This window comes from Homalodisca vitripennis, chromosome 3 (genome assembly GCF_021130785.1).
Source record: "Homalodisca vitripennis isolate AUS2020 chromosome 3, UT_GWSS_2.1, whole genome shotgun sequence".
Lineage (NCBI taxonomy): Eukaryota > Metazoa > Arthropoda > Insecta > Hemiptera > Cicadellidae > Homalodisca > Homalodisca vitripennis.
In genome coordinates this window covers 196426004-196452185 of record NC_060209.1, presented here as the reverse complement: position 1 = coordinate 196452185, position 26182 = coordinate 196426004, and the positions used below count along the sequence as shown (strand labels likewise).

Genomic DNA, 26182 nt, shown 5'->3' with positions numbered 1-26182 from the left:
CTACTGTGGCTACACTAGAGTATCCCGAAAATAGTCTGATTATAGATGTTGTATTTAAATCCTACTCTACCACCCGTGCCTAACATTCAAACTCAAAATGCTTTATTTTTGTTGACCATATAAACTGCGTAACAATCGTCAGTAAATAAAATAACTACAACAAAATAAAATACATTAGAACTAAAAGTCTTTATCAATTAAAGAACAATAGATGCTCTAGTATTCTTTTAGAATTACACCTTTTTCAACTAAAAAAAGTCCAAAAAATTACACGTATGGCCCTCTTGAAGAACGAATAGGGATTTAGTTTTGGAGTATTCATAGCCTCAAATGATTAATGCATAATTCAAGTACTTGTAGAAGCAACCGTAGTATGTTGTTATTACGACTTCTCTACTTGCGAACGAGGCTAACCTGCGCTAGACAAACAGACTACTGCTTAGCTTTTGAGACTGTATGGATATGGTAGAAGAACTAGGAGCCAAGGCGGAAATATATAAATATATCAGACTGATTTTAATTATTTTCTGAGTACTTTTTTTTATTTATGTGAAGACGATTTTGCTCAAGCCCTTGAAGTTATAGAAGTACCTTGAGTGAAAGTTTGAGTCTCTAAAAATTCTCTTACACTATTAGAAATGCTGAAAGACTTGTCATCTGCAAAGAGGTAAAGGTCACCCCAATTTAATGCTGAGGGAATATCATTCATAAACATAAGAAAAAGTATCGGTCCCAGGGCGGAACCCTGAGATACCCCTACTAATTTGGGCAGTTCACTAGAATCATGTGTCCGAAGGCAGCCTTTACTGTCGATGTAGGGAACAGCCACGATGTGCTTATTCTTGAGAATGAAGTACGAAACTCAACCAAAGGCCCTTACCTCTAATACCAACACAGTAAATCTTTTCAAGACGCTGAACTACTTCAAAGGCGTTATTTTGTGCTAAAAACAAAGCATATGTGTGTTTATGATCATCAAGTGAATATTGAATATTTAATCTCCAACATAAAGTTACGTTGTCAGTTTTACTGTCAAGTCGCTGTTGCCAGTTTTAAGTTTAAGAACCAGTTTTTCGTCGGTTTCAACCTTAGGTAACAGCTTGTGGTCAGCTACGATATGGCAACGCCGCCTGAAATGTCATCGGACTAATTGTGGTGCGGGCTGCCCTAGTTTGTTACCGTTAATAGGCACCAGTGGAAATACACGAGTAGTATTTAATTTCGTCCTTACCTTCGTTTGTTGAAAAAGGAGTGCAATGCCTTTTTCAGTTTTATTTAAGTTTTATACTTTTATTCATGAGCTCTTGCTTTGTGTCAGTATACATTTATTAAATTTTCAAAATGCAGTATAAAACAAAATATAAAAACAACATAAAATCACCTAAACAAGAGAGTATAATTTTTATTCTTGAGCTCTTACTTTGTGTTAGTAGCTTGAATCAGTGTGTTAATAAACCGGATTTCAAGTGTCTAAATATGAGATCCTTTACACAAATAATATTTGTGTATTTCACAAATTTACACTTGAAACCTCATTTGTTGTAGTTATGTAACGGCTGTATAAGTAAGAGCGATGTCTTCTTAAAGTAGTAGTGTTTATCACAAGTAGTTTTATCGCTCTTAAACTCCGCGTGAGACTGCAGATACGTCACTCAATGAATCACTCATGTTTTACTGCTGTTGATATAACTATAACTCATGTATGTCAAAGATCCTATTACAATAATATACATTATATACAACACGTTTATTAAATTTTCAAATAAATTATATACAGTAATTTAATAAAAATTAGTATACAATTTAATTTAATTTTATACAGTATAAAATAAAATATAAAAAACAATAAAATCACCTAAACAAGAGAATAATAATACACTTCACAGATTTTTCTTCTTAAGCCCTTGCTTTGTGTCAATAGTTGTTATCAGTGTGTATTGGAGCATAAAAAAACTCGTATGAGACTGCAGATACATCACTCATATTTTACTGCTGTTGACATGACTGTACTCATGTATGTCAAAGATCCTATTACAATAATATGCATTATATACAACACATTTATTAAATTTTCCAAATACAGTATAAAATACAATATAAAAACAACATAAAACCACCTAAATAAGAGAATACAATGCACCTCACACATTTTTCTTCTTGAGCTCTTGCTTTGTTTCAGTAGCTTTTCTGGAGTATAAAATAGAGACAGCAGATAAATCACATAATGAATCATATTTTACTGTTGTTGACATAGTATCTTGAACCAGTGTGTTCTGGAGCATAGAATAGAGGCTGCAGATACATCACATAATGAATCATATTTTACTGTTGTTGACATAGTATCTTGAACCAGTGTGTTCTGGAGCATAGAATAGAGACTGCAGATACATCACATAATGAGTCATATTTTACTGTTGTTGACATAGTATCTTGAACCAGTATGTTCTGGAGCATAGAATAGAGGCTGCAGATACATCACATAATGAATCATATTTTACTGTTGTTGACATAGTATCTTGAACCAGTGTGTTCTGGAGCATAGAATAGAGACTGCAGATACATCACATAATGAATCATATTTTACTGTTGTTGACATAGTATCTTGAACCAGTATGTTCTGGAGCATAGAATAGAGACTGCAGATACATCACATAATGAATCATATTTTACTGTTGTTGACATAGTATCTTGAACCAGTGTGTTCTGGAGCATAGAATAGAGACTGCAGATACATCACATAATGAGTCATATTTTACTGTTGTTGACATAGTAGCTTGAACCAGTTTGTTCTGGAGCATAGAATAGAGACTGCCGATACATCACATAATGAATCATATTTTACTGTTGTTGACATAGTATCTTGAACCAATGTGTTCTGGAGCATAGAATAGAGACTGCAGATACATCACATAATGAATCATATTTTACTGTTGTTGACATAATCGTAACTCATGTATGTCGAAGATCCGTTTACATTAATATGTATAATATACAACTCATTTATTACATTTTCAAAGTACAGTATAAAATATAAAACCAACATAAAATCACCTGAACAAGAGAATATAATACGCCTCGCACGTTTTTCTTCTTGAGCTCTTACTTTTTGTCAGTAGCTTGAACCAATGTGTCGTGGAGCATAAAATAGAAACTGCAGATACATCACTAAATCAATCATATTTTACGATCCGATTACAATAATATACATTAAATACAACATAAACATTATATGATCAAAATACAGTATAAAATAATATATATTTATAATCAAAATAACCGAAACAAAATAACATAATACACTTTACATACAATACAGCTAATTAAATAAGCTAAATAGCATGTTAAAATAAATTGTAGTTTTTAAAGCTAATTTCAAATATTTGTTCGTATCATATTTTGAAGCATAATTAAACATTGCCCTATGTAAAACAGCCTTTACTGTCGTTGTAGGTAGAGAAGAGCCACGACGTGCATATTGTTGAGAATGAAGGACTAAACTCAATCAAAGTCCTTACCTGTAATACCGACACTGTATATGTTTTTAAGACGCTGAACTACGTCAACGGCTTTATTTTGTGCTAAAAATAAAGCATATGTGTGTTTATGTTCATCAAGTGAATATTAAATCTGTAACAAGAAGTTACATTGTCAATTTTACTGCCAAGTCGTTGTTGTCAGTTTTAGTTTAAGAACCAGTTTTCGTCCGTTTCAACCTCATGGAACAGCTTTTGGTCCATCACAAATCTGTTCATTGATACATCACTAAATCAATCATATTTTACGATCCGATTACAATAATATACATTAAATACAACATAAACATTATATGTTTAAAATACAGTATAAAATAATATATATTTATAATCAAAATAACCTAAACAAAATAATATAATACACTTTACATACCATACAGCTAATTAAATAATCTAAATAGCATCTTAAAATAAAATGTATATTTCAAAGCTAATTTTAAATATTTGTTCGTATATGTATTTTGAAGCATAAATTAAACAAATCGCATATGTAAAAAACAGCCTTTAAATGCTCGATGTAGGTAGAGGAATAGCCACGACGTGCTTATTTGTTCAGAATGAAGGGACCCTAAACACAATCAAAGTAGTTACCTTAATACCAACACAGTACATATTTTCATAGACGCTGAACTTAACGTTCAAAGGCTTTATTTTGTGCTAAAAAACAAGCATATGTGTGTTTATGATCATCAAAGTGAATATTGAATATATAATCTCTAACATAAATGTTACGTTTGTCAGATTTTACTGTCGAGTCGCTGGTTGCCACGTTTTAAGTTTAAGACTGTGTTTTCTGTTTCTACCTAAGAGGAAGTTGTGGTGGTTAGCTACGATTATTGGCAACGGCGCCGCCTGAAATGGTCATCGGGAATAATTTTGGTGCGGGTGCCCTAGTTTTTTTACCGTTATTAGGCACACAGTGGAAAATACACAAGTTAGTAATTTTATTTCGTCCAGTAACCTTCCGTTTGTTGACAAAAATGAGTTGCAATTGACTCTCTTCATGTTTTATTAAAGCTTTTATATTTTTTTCATTATCTCGTGCTTTTCTGTCAGTATTACATTTATTAAATTTTCAAAAATGCAGTATACAAACCAAAAATATAAAACTAAAACATAAAATCTCCTAAAGAAGTATAATACATACAATCAGACGCTGAACTTACAGTCAAAGGCTTTATTTTGTGCTAAAAAAAAAGCATATGTGTGGTTTATTGAATCATCAAGTGGAAGATATTGAATATTTAATCTCTAACATAAAGTTACGTTGTCAGTTTTTATGTGAGTGCGCTGTTGCCAAGTTTTATGTTTAAGAAACCAGTCGTTTCTGTTTCATCTAAGTGAACAGTTGTGGTTAGCTGTCGAGTATGGCAACGGTGCCGCCGACTGAATGAAATGTCATCGGACTAATATTTTGGTGCGGGCCTCTGCCCTAGTTTTTACCGATTATTGAGGCACCAGTGGTAAATACACAAGTAGTATTTTATTTCGTCATTACCTTACGTTTGTTGATAAATGATGCTGCCAATTGCCTCTGTTCAGTTTTATTAAAGTTTTTATTTTTCTTCATTATCTCGTGCTTTAGTCAGGTATAAAATTTATTAAATATTTTCAAAAATGCAGTATAAAAAACAAAAATATATAAAAAAACATAATAATCCTTCCTAAACAAGAATAATACTAATAAAAAACCTCACACATGTTTCATTCTTGGAGCTCTTGCATTTGTTTCCGTAGCATCGAAGCAGTGGTTGATTGTATTATTAAAATAGAGAATGAGGTACACAGGTTTTTTTAAAGCTAATTTCAAATCTTTAGAGCATAATTAAACATAGCCTATGTAAAACAACAGCCTTTACTGTTCGTTGTAGGTAGAGAAGAGCCACGACCGTTGCTTATTGTTCGAATGATTGAAGGGACTAAAACACAATCAAAGTCCTTACCCTGTAATTCCAACAACACTGTATATATTTTTAAGACGCTGAACTAAGTCTAAGGCTTTATTGCTATGCTAAAAATTTAAAGGCATATGTGTTTGGTTTATGCTCATCAGTGAATATTGGAATATTTAATCTCTTAAGTTGGAAGTTACGTTGTCAGTTTTTACTGTCGAGTCGAGTCGTGTTGCAGTCAGTCTTAAGGTTTAAGAACCAGTCGTTTCTCTTTTCAAACCTCAGAGAAAACAGCTTGTGGTTAGCTACGATATTGGCAAACGCAGCCTGACATAACACGGATAGATAATTTTGGTGCGGGCTTGCCTAGTTTTTTAACGTTATTAGCACAGTGGACAATACACGCAGTAGGTAATTTTTTTTTTAATTTTTTTTTTCGTCCTTACCTTCGGTTTGTTGAAAAAAGGAGTGCAATGCTTTTTTCAGTTTTTATTTAAGTTTTATTACTTTTCTTCATTATCTCGTGCTTTTGTGTCAGTATAATTTATTAAATTTTCAAATACATACAGCTAATGAAAGCAAATATTAAAAACAAACATAAAATCACCTAAACAAGAGAATACCATAAACTCTCACACATTTTTTTCTTGCAGGCCCTTTGCTTGTCGTTTGTAGTGCTTGAAACAGTTTGGCTGACTGGAGGCATAAATTAGAGACAGCAAGGTCCATCAATAAATTCAATAATATTTTACCGATTCGATTACTTATAATATACATACACATCCAAACATCTAAATGTTTCTAAAACAACTAGTATTAAACTAATTATATAATTATTTCAATAATAAAATAAGTAACGTAAACAAAGAATATAATATACTTTACATACCGATACAGCTAATTAAATAAGTAAATAGCATCTTAAAATAAAATATATAATTTTATAAGCTAATTTCAAATATTCGTTCGTACAATATGTAGAAGCATAATAAGACATTGCCCTATGTAAAACACAAGAAGCATACGTAACTTTGCTCCCCAGGCCTAGAGCTCGCACATGCCAGGAGCTTTTCCAGTGTTTCACAATTCAAAGGTAATTTACATTCTTGAGGTTTTCTGGGCCAAGTACGAACTGCTTTGGAAATTCATCTGAATCTGGTTAACTGCTGAGCGAAGACGATTTTATTTAGTATCAGTTCCAGTTCGCAGGCAACATTTACTTATACGTTTGGCCAAGATAAATAATTACCTATGGCACCAATCATTCCCGTTAGTTTTAAGATGTAGCTAGTACTCGAACTACAGACCTATATCCCTCATGACAATTACCAGTGGCTGTTTCTCAAGGGATGGTGTTGCAGGCATGTGTGCGGGCACGGGTACCACCGGATACCAACAGTCTGTACCCGGCAAACCGCCCTTCACCTACACAGAGCTGATAGAGAAGGCACTGAAGGAGCAGGGTCAGCTGACAGTGTCCGGGATATATACGTGGATATCGTGAGTGTAACATTCAATATATGTCTGTAATACTTGTGTCTATAGTTTTGCTGCTTCTAGACAGTATTCACAAGATATTGTTTAATAAATCCCCTTGATCCTCTTGACCCCAGAGAATTATGTCACAACTACTCAAGAGGGTAAGTGGCAAAGAATCTTTGAAGTCTTTTAAGACTTGCAGGTCATTAAAATTCTCCTCTTTAATAAAATCCGATTACACATCTCAACTGCACAGAGTTAAAGAATGGTTATTTTTTCACAGTTCACAACAATCCTTGCATCTGCAACTTGTGAGATAGACTTGTTGTGTCTACTAACATCCATATATCTTCAAGTTGCTTGTTGCCATTCCCTGTGACATTTGATTGCAGTAAACTGTAACAGATCTGTTTATCAATATTTTTCAATAACTTGAAATTAAATTGAAGTCCTTTAACTTTGTGCTTCGTTTTTCAAAATATTAGGCATTTGTTTTCAATTTTTGTGCAAGTCTTACACTCGCGACATAAGTTTCCGTAAACTGGTAAATTTTCATACCTGAGATAACAGCTGGAGGAACATTGTTATGGGACGGCATGTCAGACGGAGGGGGTGGGGGGTGGTTTCATTTTAAGCATTACATTTGAAGTCAAACAAAACGTTTTTCGTGCTTGTTGGGTGTCAGGATTATAGAATATTTACACTCTATATTAAAAAAGTCAGATTTGTGTTCCGTTTCTTTTAGTCCTTGTTCTGATTATCAATTTTCGAGAACAGTATGGATGTTTTACTTGGATATTTTAAAGTGGAAGTTTACAAGCATGCTGCTAACAGTACACCCATATAAACTCAAAACCTAGAGGACTTTACAAGACGCTTGCCACTTTTTAATGGTCCTCTGATATAAAAAAATGGAACTAAGGAGATGTTATTTTAGCAAATATAAATGTAGTAAATGTCATTATTAATATTTCTCATTATTTTATTAGGAAATGTATGTTACAACAATTGAAATAAGAATGATTATCTTTTTTATTGCATCAAAATACAGTCACTTTATTATCGCATGGCATTGTTGGAAAAAAGAATTTTGGAAATTGAAAATCTACTTAATTAGGAATGTATTTTCATTTTGTTGTAATGGAAACTTACTTCTTTGTCTATGCTGATTGTGACTTTTTTCATTTCTTTATAAAGACCCTTAGGATCGCGTGTAGTAGAAAATATGATTTTTCATACATTTTACACTACAATTTTTATTTTTTTTAAATTAGCAAGTAGCAAAATAAGTACTGTCAAGAAGGCGTTTTCTGTATAATTGTGACGTCATAAGGCAAGGTTTTGTGTGGATGAGATGCCCCTCCCCCTCCCTCGGTCCAGTCGGACTGATGGAGGATGTTTATAAACAGAACCAGTACCAGGCTGTGCCTTCCTCCACATCGACCCAGACCCTCGCGTCGATATCTGTCCCCCACGCCCTCCACACAACTCCACTTTCCGGGCAGATTATCATACCATGTTATGGCCCTGAGGCGCCCCGATTCTGATAACCCGATAAAAGATTGTTAGTCAGCAAAAAAGGTTCATTAACGTTTTGGCTGAGCGCTAGCGAAGCCTATAATTTTAGGGTCTGGAACATTGTCGTTTCTGCCTCACTGCGCAACATCTCGAAAACAAAATTGACCTATAAATAGACTTTAAATATTTTCAAAGGTTGTGTCATGTCATGTCACTCCATGGGATTTTGCTTACTGTTACTGAATATTTTTACATTGGTATGGGTATATTGTATGACGGCAACGATGAAGTAGAATAAATAAATGTGGAAAACATTCATATTAGATTTAAACCAGTGATATTTTTTCATACAGTGTTCACAGTACAGGTGACAAGATTTGACAAGCGCAGTCTTGCGTTGTAGTACCTTCCCTAGCTCACCGGAACTTTTATTATTTGGAAACTGTTATTAGTTGTAATTTAATGTACAAATATGACAACACGCCTTGTGACAATTATCTCGAGCAATATTGTAACTGTAATCTTTAAATGTTGCATCGGTCTCGATTTGTACATAAATAAGAACGACTTCTATGATGGTGTGTATAACCATAGAATTTGGCTGAGCGTCATTACGGGTTATTATCATCCAGCAAGCTGACAAAATTTATCTTTTTTGTTGTTGGATGTAAAAGTTTCTTTTTGGTATGATTGTCGTATGTCTACCAGTTAACAAGACAAATCGTTGTTTTTCGCATTTTTTACCTTCTAAAAATATAAACCCTATTCCTTTTTGATTAATGTAAGCAAAATAACGTTTAAAAAAGAAACATACACTCTGTTATGTTTGTATATCCTTTCAATTAATTATTATATAGGTGGTTTCGTAAAGTGAATTAAACAAAGTATCGTTATAATAATTTGGAAAGTTTAATTTTGCTTGTTTTATAAGAAAGCTACTACGTACGTAATATGTAACCTTTATAAGATGTATTTAAAGTAAATTATAATCTATAATTTAGGATTGTTCTCATATTTCAGTAATTAGTGTAATGAGCAACAATGTATTTTAAATCTCGTTTGGACTTAGTTCTGACCGAATTTTAAATTAAGTTACAACTTGTATGAGCTCACAATAAATAAAGATGATTGATAATAACCTACTCTGCCAACTAACGATAACTCTTGTTATTTTCAAAATTAGAATCAGCTGATCGAAGTGACACGTGGCGTGTAAATCTAGCTATATTTCTAAATTCTTTACGTAGATCCTGAAAAATATGAACAGCTCTGCACTGCTTGCGTCATTTCTCATTAAAACTTACTAAAAAGTATAAGACTGTGTATTTTAATCCATAATAACTATCATAAATTAAACTATAAGAAATTGTTAAAAGAATTTAGTTAGTTTCTTTAAATAATTAGCTCTCTCTCTGCCCTGTGTGCGTTATTATTATAATTCAGCACAGAATGTATTTATTGAATTTATTTCCAAATGGTGGTACATGCAAACCGTGTAAAAACTTTATTCATACTCCTTAAAAATAAAATAATTGTTCAATTCAAATTAAGTTGTAATTATAAGTTTATTTAATAATGTAAAAATATGGAATTGATTTACATCTGTAGTTGTGCATTAAATAATATTTGCAGTTAAATTATTTTGAAGAGTAATTCATATACACATTAATGTATTCAAAACTATAAAAATGTGTATGTTATGCTATTATAACTTATGATTAATTGAACGATAAAAATTGTTAAAGGTTATAGTTTGTTTCAAACAAATCCTCCTTCCTATTAGACACTTTATAACAACAAGGAGGACGTGGCTTAGCCAGTGGTGTAAACAAAAATCTAATCGAATAATAGACAAAAGATTCATCTATAACATTGCATAATAACGACAGATAACGTCATAACTGAATCTTTGCACGTTGTTATGTAGACTGCAAGAAGACGTGAAAGTGAACTACGAATGTAATGGTGGCGCACAACGCGATGGCGGCTGGACATGCGTCCAAATATATAGCTGCTCGGATATAGCCGCCTACCTGCGCACTTGGATCCGCGCTACCATTGGATTGGGCTGGACATTTATACGGCCATTTGCAAGGGCACAGCGACTGCCATAAGACCGCAATGTTGGCTATCACTCGTTACTCAAGTTCCACATAAGATAGGATCATGATTTTTTTTATTTTACAAATTTTACTTTTTTCTAGTTCCGCACATGGTGATTCTTAAAAAAATATTGTTGGGACGTTATTATGAATATTTTTTATTTTCACAAAATAAAGTAAAATTGAAAACACTATTTCTTTAATATTCCGAAAGATATTGGAAAAATCTCAAGTAAGGAATAGTAAGGGTAAAGCTTTGTCTACCATTATCTCCACTCGTTTTTAAGAAATCTGCTATACCGGTGAAAAAAATTAGATTTTCGGGAAACAAGCAAAACGTAAACAGTCAACAGTAAATGAATAATCAATTTAGGCTAACACAAAATAATGGCCTCTAAGGGTATGTAGGTCTTCTTCAGCAGTATTCAGATCTTATAAGTTCCTTTAACCAGAGTCCGCTTCTGCCGTATTTTTCCTGGACCTTCAGTCAGCGAAGTACACCCGCGTCCGATCCAGTAATCAAATCAGATCAAATCGTTTATTTGTCATTGACAATAAAACTGCATAACAAACGTCAGAATTAACATAACAAAATTAATATACTAAACTAACTTAATAATACTACATTCCTGTCAGATAAGAAAGCATTAATAGAATAGTATTCTTTGTTTAAAAGAAACATTTTCATTTTTTCCGGAACACAGGCATACTCTGTTCAGATCTTAGGTATACCGGCAAGTGATTAAATAGTTAAATTGCTGAGTCCAAAATTTGTTTTTCAAAAAATTTTGTCCCGTGCTGAGGATTTGGCAAGCGGTAGGATCCCGCAGAGAGTAACCGGGTTGTGCGTAGGAACTAAAGAGTTGAGCGTTTCGTTTCATGTAGGACGTGTTTTCTAAAATGCACATACTGGGAAATGTCAGAAGGTTGTTTGTACAAAATAGACCTTTGCACGATTGTAATGTTTTGAGGCCAAGAATTACCCTCACTGCCTTTTTTTGTAAGCGGAATACGTATTGAGTCCTAGTAGATTCAGCCCCCCAAATTGTCAGACCGTAGTTTAGATGAGGGTAGATACAACTAAAATATGCTGCAAAAAGTATTTCCCTATTAGAAAAGTGAGAGAGTCGACGCAATAAAAAAATTCCACTACTAACTTTTCCACATAGCTTGTCTATATGGTGATGGTATTTGTGATTACAATCGATGACCAGCCCCTAAAAATCTGTTGACTCATATGATGAGATTTCTGAGTCTCCTATTATAACACAGGAATTCGCATGTGCGAAATCATCACAATCACGTATGCGAAAGTCAATGAATTTGGGTTTTGTTGTATTGACTGCAAGAAGGTTATGCTCTAGCCACTGCAAAAGGGAACCACCCTGAATGAATGCATCTATTTCAAGACATTCTCGGATGAGAAAGGCTGAGCGAGGTATCATCGGCAAACAGGCAAATGTTACCATTACTTATGCTACTAGAAATATCATTAGAGCCCTGGGGCACGCCTGCCCCTGCCGACAACGTAGATGAAGCCTGACTACGAAGGCAGCTCAAGTCATTAACAAAAGGTAACTCTACCAACTGAGTACGACCAAAAAGGAAAGACGATATCCAATCATAAGCAATTCCCCTGACTCCATATTGCTGTAGTTTGTATAACAAGATGTCATGGTTGACCACATCAAAGGCCTTAATAAGGTCTAAGAAAATCCCAAATAAATTATGTTTTTGGTGGTCAAGGGCCTTAGTTACATTGGAGTTACATGTAGTTACATTGGAGATAAAGTCAAACATAGCATCAAGAGTGGGAAGAATTTCTCCTAAAGCCAAACTGTTTCAAAAAGAGAACATTGTGTGCATCGAGAAAAGGTAACATCCTATTAAGAAACAGTTTTTCCAATACTTTCGAAAAAGTAGACAGGATTGAAATAGGCCGATAGTTCTCAACTTCCTTATGGCTCCCCTTCTTGAGTACTGGTTTGACTATCGCCAGTCTGAGCATGGAAGGGAATTTACCTTCCGTGAAAGAGGAGTTTGCAATATGAACCAAGGGCGCAGCGAGCTGTTTTGCAATGTCCTTCAAGAGGTTTGAAGGAATGCCATCGGTCCCTGCAGAATGACTTGGTTTCAAAGATCTTATTATTGAGATTACCTCGAATTCGTTGGTAGGTGTGAGATACAATGATGAAGATATGTCCTGTAAAGTATAAGAAGGATATCGTGCATTCTGAGATCTGTTATCACCCACGCCCTGGCCTATCTCAGAGAAATAACAGTTGTATTTATGCCAGACATCCATGGGATCAACAATAAGTGAACCATCATCAGCCTTCCAGTATCTCCATAGCTTTGTCCAGTTATCTTCCTGGTTATATAGCCATCGCTGAATGAAAGGATAGCTTCACATACACTAAACTTCACTGTGCTTTGTGTAGCAAAATCATCTTGTATGTTGTCAAGTTCTTCATTTGGGTTTTGCGCTTTTCATTTCAGGATCAGGTTAGGATTTAAATATTAGCTTCACAAGTAACAAGGTCTGCCAACCTCTCCAACTAAAATTCTCGACGAAGACGAAATCGAGGTTATACGACAGCCGTGCTTCTTCTCGTATTTAAATTGTAAATCTTAATGAACGCATTACTTATAAAATTAGCAAAGTTTGTACTTCTTCCTGCGCATTTATTCATTCTTATCAACTATTATTTTACCATTGACATCTTTGCTACACAATCCACTTTGATTAATATTTCAGTAACGAACATACGATTAAGATTTTATATAACTTTTAATAAGCATTATAACTGCGTGCATTATATACGTATATATACTATATATATATATATATACAAAACACAAAATTTATTTTAAAACTAAATATAATTCAAATATTAATTACTAAAAATTGTTAAATAAACATAATCCTTTATTTATTACTTCAAGAACTGTGTCTACCATAAAGTATTAAATTATGTGGAAATAGATGAAAACATGATCTTCATTTAGGTAGTTTTGGTTGCACCAGAAGCCACAGTGGGCAAAACAAAGATGAGGGATTATAATATTTGTTTGGAACTCCAAGAGAACTTAGTCCTTACATACGCCTAAAAAGAATGACAATATTACATGAAAAGAACCTATAATCGGTTTATTACACGCAATTAAAAAAAACTATATTAAATACAAATATTAAACAATAAATCAAATTAAAAAATAAGCATCATTGAAGTATATACAGGGTTATCATAAAAGAATGGTGCGGTTTCGATCATGGTTTAAAGAAAAGCTGAATTACTGTTAATGTTAATGTTATTTATTCATCTAATTTGTCATCTCAAACAGTTTTTTTTTTCACATAATTAATAAATTTCAAAACGTGCGCCCTTAGTCACTCGACAAATGTCCAAACGATACTAAACTTTTGTAAGATACAATCTTCGATTATGGTTGTTATTGCATCATCAATCCTGTGTTTTAAGTGGTTCAGGCCACGAATTTTTTGTGAATAAACAATGCTTTTGATGTACCTCCACAAGAAAAAATCACAAGTTGTCAGGTCTGGACTCCTTGGAGGCCATAGCATAGGTCCTTGCCTGCCTATCCATCAATCTCAACATTTTTCAAAGTGTCCATGACCAATAAACTGAATTGTGGGGAGCACCATTTTGTTGGAAATTAAGTTGATGAATGTATTCGAGTCCATCTAGCTGAGGAAAGCAATAATGTTTTAACATGTCAAGATACACAACTCCATTAATTTTTTTCAGCAGAGAGCAAGGCCCGATTAAACGATTTTTCGTCACTCCACACCAAACGTTAACCTTAAGGGAATCATTGTTTCCTAACAATTACGTGTAGGTTTTCAGGGCCTCGTATTCATGAATTGTGTCTGTTAACACAACCAATCACATGGAAAGTAGCTTCATTTGTAAAAATTATATCATATAAAAATGATTTGTTTTCACTTATTCTGTCCAACATTTCAACAGCAAAATTGTAACGGTGTACACAACCATTGGTTTTCAATTCCTGCAGTATCTGAATTTTATAAGCGTTTAATTTGAGTTTTTTATGTAAAACTTAGTAAACTGTTGTTTTTGGAATACTTAATTCAAACTTCGATGAGGGATGGACTTCCCAGGACTTCTAATTGCCAATTGTTTAATTAGTTCAACCGTTTCGTCTGGTACACCTGGTCTGCCGCTTAATTTGTTTCTTAACTGATTCAGTTTCTTTAAATTGTTTAAACCAACGTGTTATGTTATTTGTGTGTGATGGATCTCTACCAAATTTAGGTTGAACTAAAATTGTGGATTTTGATTCAGCCAACAATAAAACACACTTTGCTTTATCTTTATCTGAGTACATTATAACTCACTAAACCTACCACAATAACAGTACAAGAACTGATTTTGAGGTTAGAACAGCTTATAAACAAACTTTTGGGTTGGAAGCTTTGAGAGATAACAATTTAACATCTAGAAATTTCCCTACTATCTTCCTACGAATCACTGAAACCGCACCATTCTTTTATGATAACCCTGTATTTAAGATTCAATATAAATTTAACCACATACAATTCATGCAATGAATCAGTCAGAAGTAGGATACTATAATACAAACTATTGTAAGGTGCAATATAATAATTCGGCTAGATAAAGTCAATTCGCATTCGAATTATTCAACTATTGTTACATAAAAATAATCTTATATTTATTACTTCATGAACTGTGTCTACCATAATGTGCTAAAAGATATATAGTGGAAATTCTATTATTAAACACTTAATAATTAATAATTATAATTCAAATATTAATTACTAAGAATTGTTACATAAAAATAATCTTATATTTACTACTTCAAAAACTGTGTCTACCATACTGTGTTAAAAGATATATAGTGGAATTCTTCAATTAAACAATTAATGATTAATGTTGTAGAAAATTACATATCTTTTAATCAAAATTCATGATGTAGCCCCAGGATGATTTAGACGCCCGGGGCACACCATACAGGTATATGTTCTTCCCCTCTCACTAACCTCCTTCATCTACCCTCCCTACCACGATTGTGCTCAAATTGTTGTATCATTGCTTTACAAATTCAAGATTATTAGTTGGTTCTAATCAAACCTATTTACATAGGTTATATGTAGTTTTGTTTCGTCACTTGAGCCAGCATATCTCAATGTGTCAAGTGTCACATCCATGGCCATCCTTTAAATTGCCACATGGATCCTAGAGTATGGTCAATAATCAGTACCAGCTTCACTGTGGAAATGATCTTCATTTTGGTAGTTGTAGTTGGGCCAAAAGCCACAGTGGGCAAAACAAAGATGAGGGATTATAATATTTGTTTGGAACTCCAAGAGAACTAAGCCATTACATACGCCTAAAAAGAATGACAATATTACATAAAAAGAATATATAATAGTTTTATTACACGCAGTTAGCAAACACTAAATTAAATACAAATATTAAATAATAAATCAAATAAAAATAATAAAAATCATTTAAGTTAATTAATAAAACATTTAAATTGCAAAAAATACTCAAATATTTGATATAACTTTATCAAACTGAAATTCCGATGTATAGTATATGAATAAGTAATAAAACATAAATTATAAAATAGAAGTATAAAAGTATATGAGTATATTTGCAAGATTCAATATAAATTTGACCATATACAATTCACGCAATGAATCAGTCAGAAATGGATACTATAATAAAACTATTATAAGGCGGAATATAATAATTAGGCTACATCATGTCAATTCGCATACTTAGTATTTATCCATGACCATGGTTAAAAACTACATAGAATAAATAAGTAATTAAATAGTAAATCATACAATAAGTCATGAGAAAAACTATCTAAAATATATTAATAAATAGTACAACAAACGTGTAATAGTAAAATAGAAGTATGATGGTAGTAAAAAATGAGTATATAACAAGATTAAATTTTTCAAGGAAATTTGGTGAGCCGGACCACTCACACAATATCCCAGACAGGTGACCTCATAGCACCTTCAGTTGAAGCAGGTCTTGACGGTGTCTTCTAGGCTTGACTCCATAACTCTCTTTGGATTATTGAAGCCATCATCACTCAACACCCTGCTAGTCTTGGGTAACAACTGAATCTGCTCACTCAGTTCTCTAGACATGTTCAGCGTTTTGGCTGTTTCATGAGGAACTGCCTTCATGTCATCTAATGCACATTAGAATTCTTTTTCAGTCCATTTAAATAATAATTTAGTTTTGAAATTTAGAGTAGCTAATCTCGGTATTCATAATTAAATTCACTGTCTGATGTATTACAACATAAAGTATTCAAGCGTGACAACAAAAACACAAAACCATAAATTATCAACTGATTTGCGTATTTCTGGAGTAATTACTTCGATTACTCGCAATAAGTGGCCCCGAACACACTAAATGCATTGTGACAACTGATCTTTGACACCAAAGTTTGTTAGCAAATTTGCGTACTTCCGGAGTAGTCACTTCGATAATTTGCAAGGTTACATACTTTTCCATCAACCATTGTCAAGAGAAGATTGTGGTTGACGGACATTTTGTTACCATCAACAAAAAACCTAGTCGTCAGTAAATCGTTCATTTTCGCTCCGTCACTCAGTTTTTAAAAGCCACGATCAGAGAAGTCGGTTCTTTTGAGAATATAAATTTGAGGGGACGTCAAAACCTGGATGAGCCCGAAACATCATTGTTCCATTCGTAAGCATTAATGCTATTGTTTGGCTGCAGACTGATGTCAACCACTGGAAACAAGACCAAATCCTCATCAGTGGCCTCTTGACCACTGGTGAACTGTTGCATCTATTTTTGTGCAACCCTTCCCCCAATTACGTAAGTAGTCATGACCCCATTCGCTGTGCAATGTGAATTCCGTGTTTCCACCAATGAGTAACTGCTCGTCGGATCCCGAGGATCACATAGTATTTCAGTCGTCAAGTACAACAAGGTGTGGAGCGAAAGCTCAGATGTTTTTATGAAATCTTCAGGAGCCTTACAAGCATTTTGTGTTTGTTGTAGCTTATAATGAGAAGAATAAAAAACATTGTGCAACACTGACCGCCTGGTCTCTTAACAATCTATGTGGTGTCTTTGTTAAATTACAATTTATGAACAAACCCAATGCCTCTTCAGGTGTCAAACATATATTATTGAGAATTTATTTTCAAAAAAATTACTCACGGTGCTTGCCCCTTTTTAATTTGCCTTTATGGTATGCGATTCCCAAAACGGTTGTGCCGTATACTTTAGCTGGTTTTCCATCTCTTCCTGAAAAAAAAAAACAGAAATCTTTGTTTTCCTGTTTTTGTCACTCGATTCGTCAAAACTTATTTCTGGGCGTCATGATAGTTAGAAGGACGTTGGTTCCATCCTAAGAAAGTACGTAACGTTTTGAACTGGAAATTTGGTCGTTTTAATTAAGCCTGATTGTTACTAAACGTCAATTCTTCCGCAGTCTGCTCCCACTTTTTGCAATGTTGCTCAAAACTTGCGTTATTGAATCTTTGAGTGGTTTTTTATTCTTGGCTACTCATTCAGGTACATATTATTTGACAATAAATGTCCCCAATCATTGTTTCAAGTACCTTTCGGTAGTCCTCTCTGTGAACAAATTTGTGAAAAAATACGTTTTCGTGATTTTTAAACTTGCAACACAATTATGTATAAATTTGTGAGAATGGTGGGTTCTCGAGTGAATAAATGAATAATAATAAGAGTGAACTTTTCTTCCACGATTATAAACATATGCGGCAATCCAGGACCTGCCCAATTTGGAAGCGTAGCTGATACTCAACAGTGGTCGTTGTCGATGATGGACTCGAGGTGTTCCTTGTGTGTAGAAGATAGACACATAGTCCAGTTATTGTGTCAAAGTGCACTAACTGTGTCTCACATACTGAGAACCAATAAGATATAACATGGCAATACCAGCTATTAGTATACCTTGGACTTCATAATGGTCTTCGGTCAGACATAAATGTTATGTAATCATATTTGGTGATGTTTTTTTATTCTTGTAATAACTTTTTTTTTATGCCAGCCATGCGAGCAAGAATGGCTCCTTCTAATGATAAACATGCCATGGGCATGCTTGTACATGATTTTCTTTTAAACACTAGATATGGACATATAGCAATGATCATTTACATCATTTTGTACAATCACTGAACACTATCTGTAACCTTAATTTTACGTGAGAGATATCTGAATTAATTGTGAGTTTTTTGTAGATAGTTATTTTTTAAGAAAATCACAAGTTGCAAACTAAAATCGATAAAAAAAATGCATGAACACATTTCAATACCTACATTATGAGAGGTATCATCCTCCCCAAGCCGAAAAAAACGTCATTCTATAGAGCTTAGCTAAAAGAACCAAAAGTTTATGCAGTGAAAAATATCACATAGAAAAATATGTTGATAATTAATTTTCAACGTTTTCTGACAAAGATTATTTTTGCAAACTTCTCAACTACGAATTGAAATCACTATCAAGTGCAGCAGATAAATTTTCTGAACATAATATGCACAATGAACAAGAAACCATAACAGTTGGATCACATCCTTGCCACAAACCCAGATGTTTAATAAGCAATATGTGTCCTACTTCAAAAACAATCACCAGTAGTGCTAAACAATAATGCTACATAATATTTTTATACATACTGAGAATAAAAAAAATTATTTACCAAATTTTATCCAATTATGTGCTAAAGATTACACTGGCTCAAAAATAAGTTTTCTGAAAACATGGATCACAAGGCTTAGGTCGTGTAAACTCAACATATAAACATAGAAAATATACATCAATCTGTACTGGCACATGGCCTGATTGAAACTTTAATTTGGAAGAAACAGTTACAGTGAAACCAATTAGAAAAATATCACAAAATTCTAAGCACAAACAACCTAACACTTATGGAACAAACACATCAGCTCGACACTAAATCAACATATTTCTAAGTGGATTAATTGATGACATAGCTATTCAAATTAATTTATAAAACCAAATCATATGTTAACAATTCTATCTCATATTACACACGTAAACTAAATGGCTCCAAATTTGACAGTATTTGAACAGTCGTTATTTAAATCAGCTGTTACTGTAATTATAATGCAAAATTGAAGCTGATAACGTCTAATAAATGTAAACACTACTAAATTATCACGTTTGTAAGTTGGTAGGGTTATGTGATACTTGTATTCCTTTCAAGAAATAACTGTATGCACCTGATGTATGCCTTGCAAACGGTTCCGTGCTCATATTCGTCGTTTGTATGTAAAATGGATTCTAAATAGAAATTTAGCAAACGAGAAAACATGTTTAAGACCATAATCGTCTTACGGAGACCGGATCATTTGCACCCTAGAGGCATGACTGCGGTAGGCCCAAACCACTAGGAAATTGGACGTTGAAGAACGAGTGTCGGAAGCAGTTGAGCAAGATCCTAGAGTGACCACCAGAGGAATGGCATCAGTAGTAGGAGGTGTTGACCACATGTCCCTTTAGCGGATTTTGAAATCCCAACAACTGCATCCATACAACATTCAAAGAGTCCAAGCAATTCTTCCGAGTGACTATTCAAACAAGTTTGCTTTGTGTACTATAATGTTAGAAAAATAAGCTCGCGACGCTTTATTCATGCCATCAGTATGTCTACAGATCGTTTTTACCACAATACACACAATTGTGAAAAGTGCAATCCAGGAACCATCAAAACATCTCGTTGAATGTACGGGCAGGTGTTATTGGTGATGTGTTGATTGGTTCTGTTTGTATTTCAGACAGAAAGAAAATTGTTTGAATTTCATTCAGAATGAGTTATTTGATTTGTTGGAGGACCAGCTTGTTGGGAACAAGACATCATTTATGATTTATACTTGATGTAGCTCCTCGTCACTTTGGCATTATTGTACGTGCATTTTTGGACAGACAGTTTGGAAATCAGTGGATTTGACGCGTGGTGGACCAGTAGCTTGAACCCGATTTTCATCTTTAGGAGCACCTAAAATTCCTGTTATACTCACGTGCAATTGATACAATTGAAGATTTACAACAACGGATAGAAGGTGTGTTAGACACATTAAGGCTAGACCAGTATTCCGTGAACAAGTGAGAGAATCATTAGTACATCGACTTCAACAATATATTGTCAGCCGTGGATGACATGTTTAATTAGAGAATACATTAATCTAATTTAGACTCTAGTTTGTTTGTAATTAACAAGTTAAATACAATTTTTCATTTTCTTCTTCAGTTATTTCTTAACCGATTTTTACAAATGAGGTTTCCTTGTAAAGGAAACGGAACTGTTATATCCTACAATTTTGATCAAACAGTGGTTTATTAGATATTTTATAAAACAACAATTAAATGGCTGCCATTTTGAAAATGTTGAAACTGATTTTAAAATATAATTTCCTGATATAAAAGCTTTTGACAGGATCCGTTTACTATGTTTTGTAACAATCGTAAAAATAAAATTGATTTAATAAAATAAAAACATAAATAACGTATAACTGCTAAACTGGAGTTTGGAAGAAACTCTTCATTTTTACTTAGAATCACACAAAGTTGATTGAATCTTGTGTTGTGCTTAAGTGCTGTGACCAAGAATATTGGAGCTTCTCGTCACTCTATCTCCTAGTGTCCTTGTTTCTCAGCATTGAATTTATTCGTCATTAGTGGATATAAACTTAATTTAATTATGAAGTTATAGAACACTCGTAATAGTTATACATACAGTCTTCACTCATTCTGAACATTGTTAGCAACACTACTTTGAAGTCCCGCGTCTCTTTTTAGTCTTTAGAATATTTCCATTTTCTTCTTAGTGAACAGTGCTCCTCCTCAACATAGCCGGTATTCTTAAAACACTCACTGTCCTTATCCGCTTGGTAAGGATCATTTGATCGAGCTCGCCCTTTCTCCCTTTGTATTGTATCGTTGAAGATAGAGTGTGCCCTGGAATATACCTTCATTGATAACGTCCACTGTTGAGTGTCAGTGGTCCTTCCATAATGGTCTTCATTCTGATAATGAAGGGCAATTCCTGGAACGCGGTATTGTGTCCTTATCAGCTTGGTAAGGATCATTTGATCGAGATCGCTATTTCTTCCTTTTGTATTATAGCGTTGAATATTATACTGAGTTAATCGCGTGTTGTGCTTAAGTGATGTGACTAAAAATATTAGAGCTTCTCGTCACTTGACATCTTAGAGTCCTAGCTTTGAAGATAGAGTGTGACCGGACATTTAGCTTTTTGTTCAGCGCGTTTTTTTGTTTCGTCACTTTTGAAGGACCGGAATACCTCAAATTCTTCCAAAATGTATAATTTTTCCACCATTTGAACACGGAAGGAATACCTCGAGTCTGTTATTGACAAAACGTAACAAAACGTCTACTGTTGAGTATCAGCTAAGCTTCCACGCTGATCTTCATTCTGATAGTGAAGGGCAAGTCCTGGAACGCCGGGCTAGTGTCATAAGCCTTGATAAAAGTCATATGCACTTCCTTTGTATTAAACCGTTGAAGATGGAGTGTGACCTGAAATTTGACCAGTATCAGCTACTCTTCCATTTTAGTCTTCATTCCGATACTGTAGGGAAAGTCCTGGAACGACGTACTGTACGTAGTCGTGTAGGAGCAGTTGATTCTAAGTTGTGTATTTATACACTCGAAGGGTTCACCACTTTTTTTTTAAATATGCTTAAATTATTTTAACACATAAAGATGGCTAGCTATAACAAAACATTAACTATTGCAACTATATCGACAAAACCATACCACGACAGCGTACACAATAATAATAAATGAAAGAACTGTACGGATATAGTAAAAAATATATATAATAAACAATTAGTAACAATATAAAAAAGCCATAACTACTTAATATGTTGATAATATAATAAATAATACTAAAAGCAAACCACCCTAAATTGTAGAAACATGACAATTAAAATTATATTAACAGATATAGGAATGAACAACATGGAGTATATACAAACATAAGCTGTCTACCATTGGCTTAATAAATATACATAGTTGATAATGCTTCTTCTTTTACATATATATAGGTAGCAACACCATTTTGAGAATTTTCCCAACTTCTACCTAGAGAGAAAGTGTTCTTCCTCTGCTTTCCCGGTATTCTTAAAATATAATAATTTGGAATAAAATACAACTTTTACTTTCAAAGCAAAATAGACTTTTTTATAAATCTGAAGATTTAATATCTCGTTTTCCTTGCAGGAATGTACTTGCGACTATGGTTAAGTACATTTGAATGAGGTAATTCGTATAAGAGATTATAAAAAAGTATATTGTAGTAGGGTTACCGGTACGGCTCGGCTGTGGATAGGTAAGAGACTGCAGCGCAGGATTAGGTTACTCGTCATGGCCACTATCGTCACTGTCCTTATCAGCTGGGTAAGGATCATATGTTCGACATCGCGCTTTCTACCTTTGGATTATAGCGTTGAAGATGGAGTCTAATCTGAAATACAGCGTCATTGACAATGTTCACTGTTGTGTATCAGGTACTGTTCCGTTTCTGTGTTCATTCTTATAAAGAAGGCCATGTCCTGGTACAACGTACTCTGTCCTTATCAGCTGGGTAAGGATCATATGTTCGACATCGCGCTTTCTTCCTTTGGATTATAGCGTTGAAGATGGAGTAAAAATCTGAAATACAGCGTCATTGACAATGTTCACTGTTGTGTATCAGGTACCGTTCCGTTTCGGTATTCATTCTGATAGAGAAGGCCATGTCCTGGAACACAGTAATGTTTCCTTATCAGCTGGGTAAGGATCATATATTCTACATGGCCATTTCTTCCTTTGTATTATAGCGTTGAATATGGACTATAATATGAAATACAGCGTCATTGACAACGTCTACTGTTGTGTATCAGCTGTGCTTCTGTTTTGATGTTCATTCTGATAGAGAAGGCCATGTCCTGGCACACCGTACTCTGTCCTTATCAGCTGGATAAGGATCATATATTCTACATCGCCATTTCTTCCTTTGTATTATAGCGTTGAATATGGACTATAATATGAAATACAGCATCATTGACAACGTCTACTGTTGTGTATCATCTGTGCTTCTGTTTTGATGTTCATTCTGATAGAGAAGGCCATGTCCTGGCACACCGTACTCTGTCCTTATCAGCTGGATAAGGATCATATATTCTACATGGCCATTTCTTCCTTTGTATTATAGCGTTGAATATGGACTATAATATGAAATACAGCATCATTGACAACGTCTACTGTTGTGTATCATCTGTGCTTCTGTTTTGATGTTCATTCTGATAAAAGAAGGCCATGTCCTGGCACACCGTACTCTGTCCTTATCAGCTGGATAAGGATCATATATTCTACATCGCCATTTCTTCCTTTGTATTATAGCGTTGAATATGGACTATAATCTGAAATACAGCGTCATTGACAACGTCTACTGTTGTGTATCAGCTGTGCTTCTGTTTTGATGTTCATTCTGATAGAGAACGCCATGTCCTGGCACACCGTACTCTGTCCTTATCAGCTGGGTAAGGATCATATATTCTACATCCCCATTTCTTCCTTTGTATTATAGCATTGAATATGGACTATAATCTGAAATACAGCGTCATTGACAACGTCTACTGTTGTGTATCAGCTGTGCTTCTGTTTTGATGTTCATTCTGATAAAAGAAGGCCATGTCCTGGCACATCGTACTCTGTCCTTATCAGCTGGGTAAGGATCATATATTCTACATCCCATTTCTTCCTTTGTATTATAGCGTTGAATATGGACTATAATATGAAATACAGCGTCATTGACAACTTCTACTGTTGTGTATCAGCTGTGCTTCTGTTTTGATGTTCATTCTGATAAAAGAAGGCCATGTCCTGGCACACCGTACTCTGTCCTTATCAGCTGGGTAAGGATCATATATTCTACATCCCCATTTCTTCCTTTGTATTATAGCGGTGAATATGGACTATAATATGAAATACAGCGTCATTGACAACGTCTACTGTTGTGTATCAGCTGTGCTTCTGTTTTGATGTTCATTCTGATAGAGAACGCCATGTCCTGGCACACCGTACTCTGTCCTTATCAGCTGGGTAAGGATCATATATTCTACATCGCCATTTCTTCCTTTGTATTATAGCGTTGAATATGGACTATAATTTGAAATACAGCGTCATTGACAACGTCTACTGTTGTGTATCAGCTGTGCTTCTGTTTTGATGTTCATTCTGATAAAAGAAGGCCATGTCCTGGCACACCGTACTCTGTCCTTATCAGCTGGGTAAGGATCATATATTCTACATCGCCATTTCTTCCTTTGTATTATAGCGTTGAATATGGACTATAATTTGAAATACAGCGTCATTGACAACGTCTACTGTTGCGTATCATCTGTGCTTCTGTTTTGATGTTCATTCTGATAAAAGAAGGCCATGTCCTGGCACACCGTAATCTGTCCTTATCAGCTGGGTAAGGATCATATATTCTACATCGCCATTTCTTCCTTTGTATTATAGCGTTGAATATGGACTATAATTTGAAATACAGCGTCATTGACAACGTCTACTGTTGTGTATCAGCTGTGCTTCTGTTTTGATGTTCATTCTGATAAAAGAAGGCCATGTCCTGGCACACCGTACTCTGTCCTTATCAGCTGGGTAAGGATCATATATTCTACATCGCCATTTCTTCCTTTGTATTATAGCGTTGATTATGGACTATAATTTGAAATACAGCGTCATTGACAACGTCTACTGTTGTGTATCAGCTGTGCTTCTGTTTTGATGTTCATTCTGATAAAAGAAGGCCATGTCCTGGCACACCGTACTCTGTCCTTATCAGCTGGGTAAGGATCATATATTCTACATCGCCATTTCTTCCTTTGTATTATAGCGTTGAATATGGACTATAATATGAAATACAGCATCATTGACAACGTCTACTGTTGTGTATCATCTGTGCTTCTGTTTTGATGTTCATTCTGATAAAAGAAGGCCATGTCCTGGCACACCGTACTCTGTCCTTATCAGCTGGATAAGGATCATATATTCTACATCGCCATTTCTTCCTTTGTATTATAGCGTTGAATATGGACTATAATCTGAAATACAGCGTCATTGACAACGTCTACTGTTGTGTATCAGCTGTGCTTCTGTTTTGATGTTCATTCTGATAGAGAACGCCATGTCCTGGCACACCGTACTCTGTCCTTATCAGCTGGGTAAGGATCATATATTCTACATCCCCATTTCTTCCTTTGTATTATAGCATTGAATATGGACTATAATCTGAAATACAGCGTCATTGACAACGTCTACTGTTGTGTATCAGCTGTGCTTCTGTTTTGATGTTCATTCTGATAAAAGAAGGCCATGTCCTGGCACATCGTACTCTGTCCTTATCAGCTGGGTAAGGATCATATATTCTACATCCCCATTTCTTCCTTTGTATTATAGCGTTGAATATGGACTATAATATGAAATACAGCGTCATTGACAACTTCTACTGTTGTGTATCAGCTGTGCTTCTGTTTTGATGTTCATTCTGATAAAAGAAGGCCATGTCCTGGCACACCGTACTCTGTCCTTATCAG

The 26182-nt window shown here is 34.4% G+C and overlaps 1 protein-coding gene across 3 annotated transcripts in view; it reads left to right on the top strand.

Annotated features, from left to right (window-relative positions):
* The window catches only part of LOC124357987 (fork head domain transcription factor slp2-like), a 134161-nt gene that overhangs the window by 82448 nt on the left and 25531 nt on the right, over positions 1-26182 (top strand). For all 3 annotated transcript variants that reach the window (XM_046810167.1, XM_046810168.1, XM_046810169.1), the window contains exon 3: positions 6787-6925. In XM_046810167.1, the coding sequence (XP_046666123.1) occupies positions 6787-6925 (139 nt within the window). The remainder of the gene's footprint in view (positions 1-6786; positions 6926-26182) is intronic.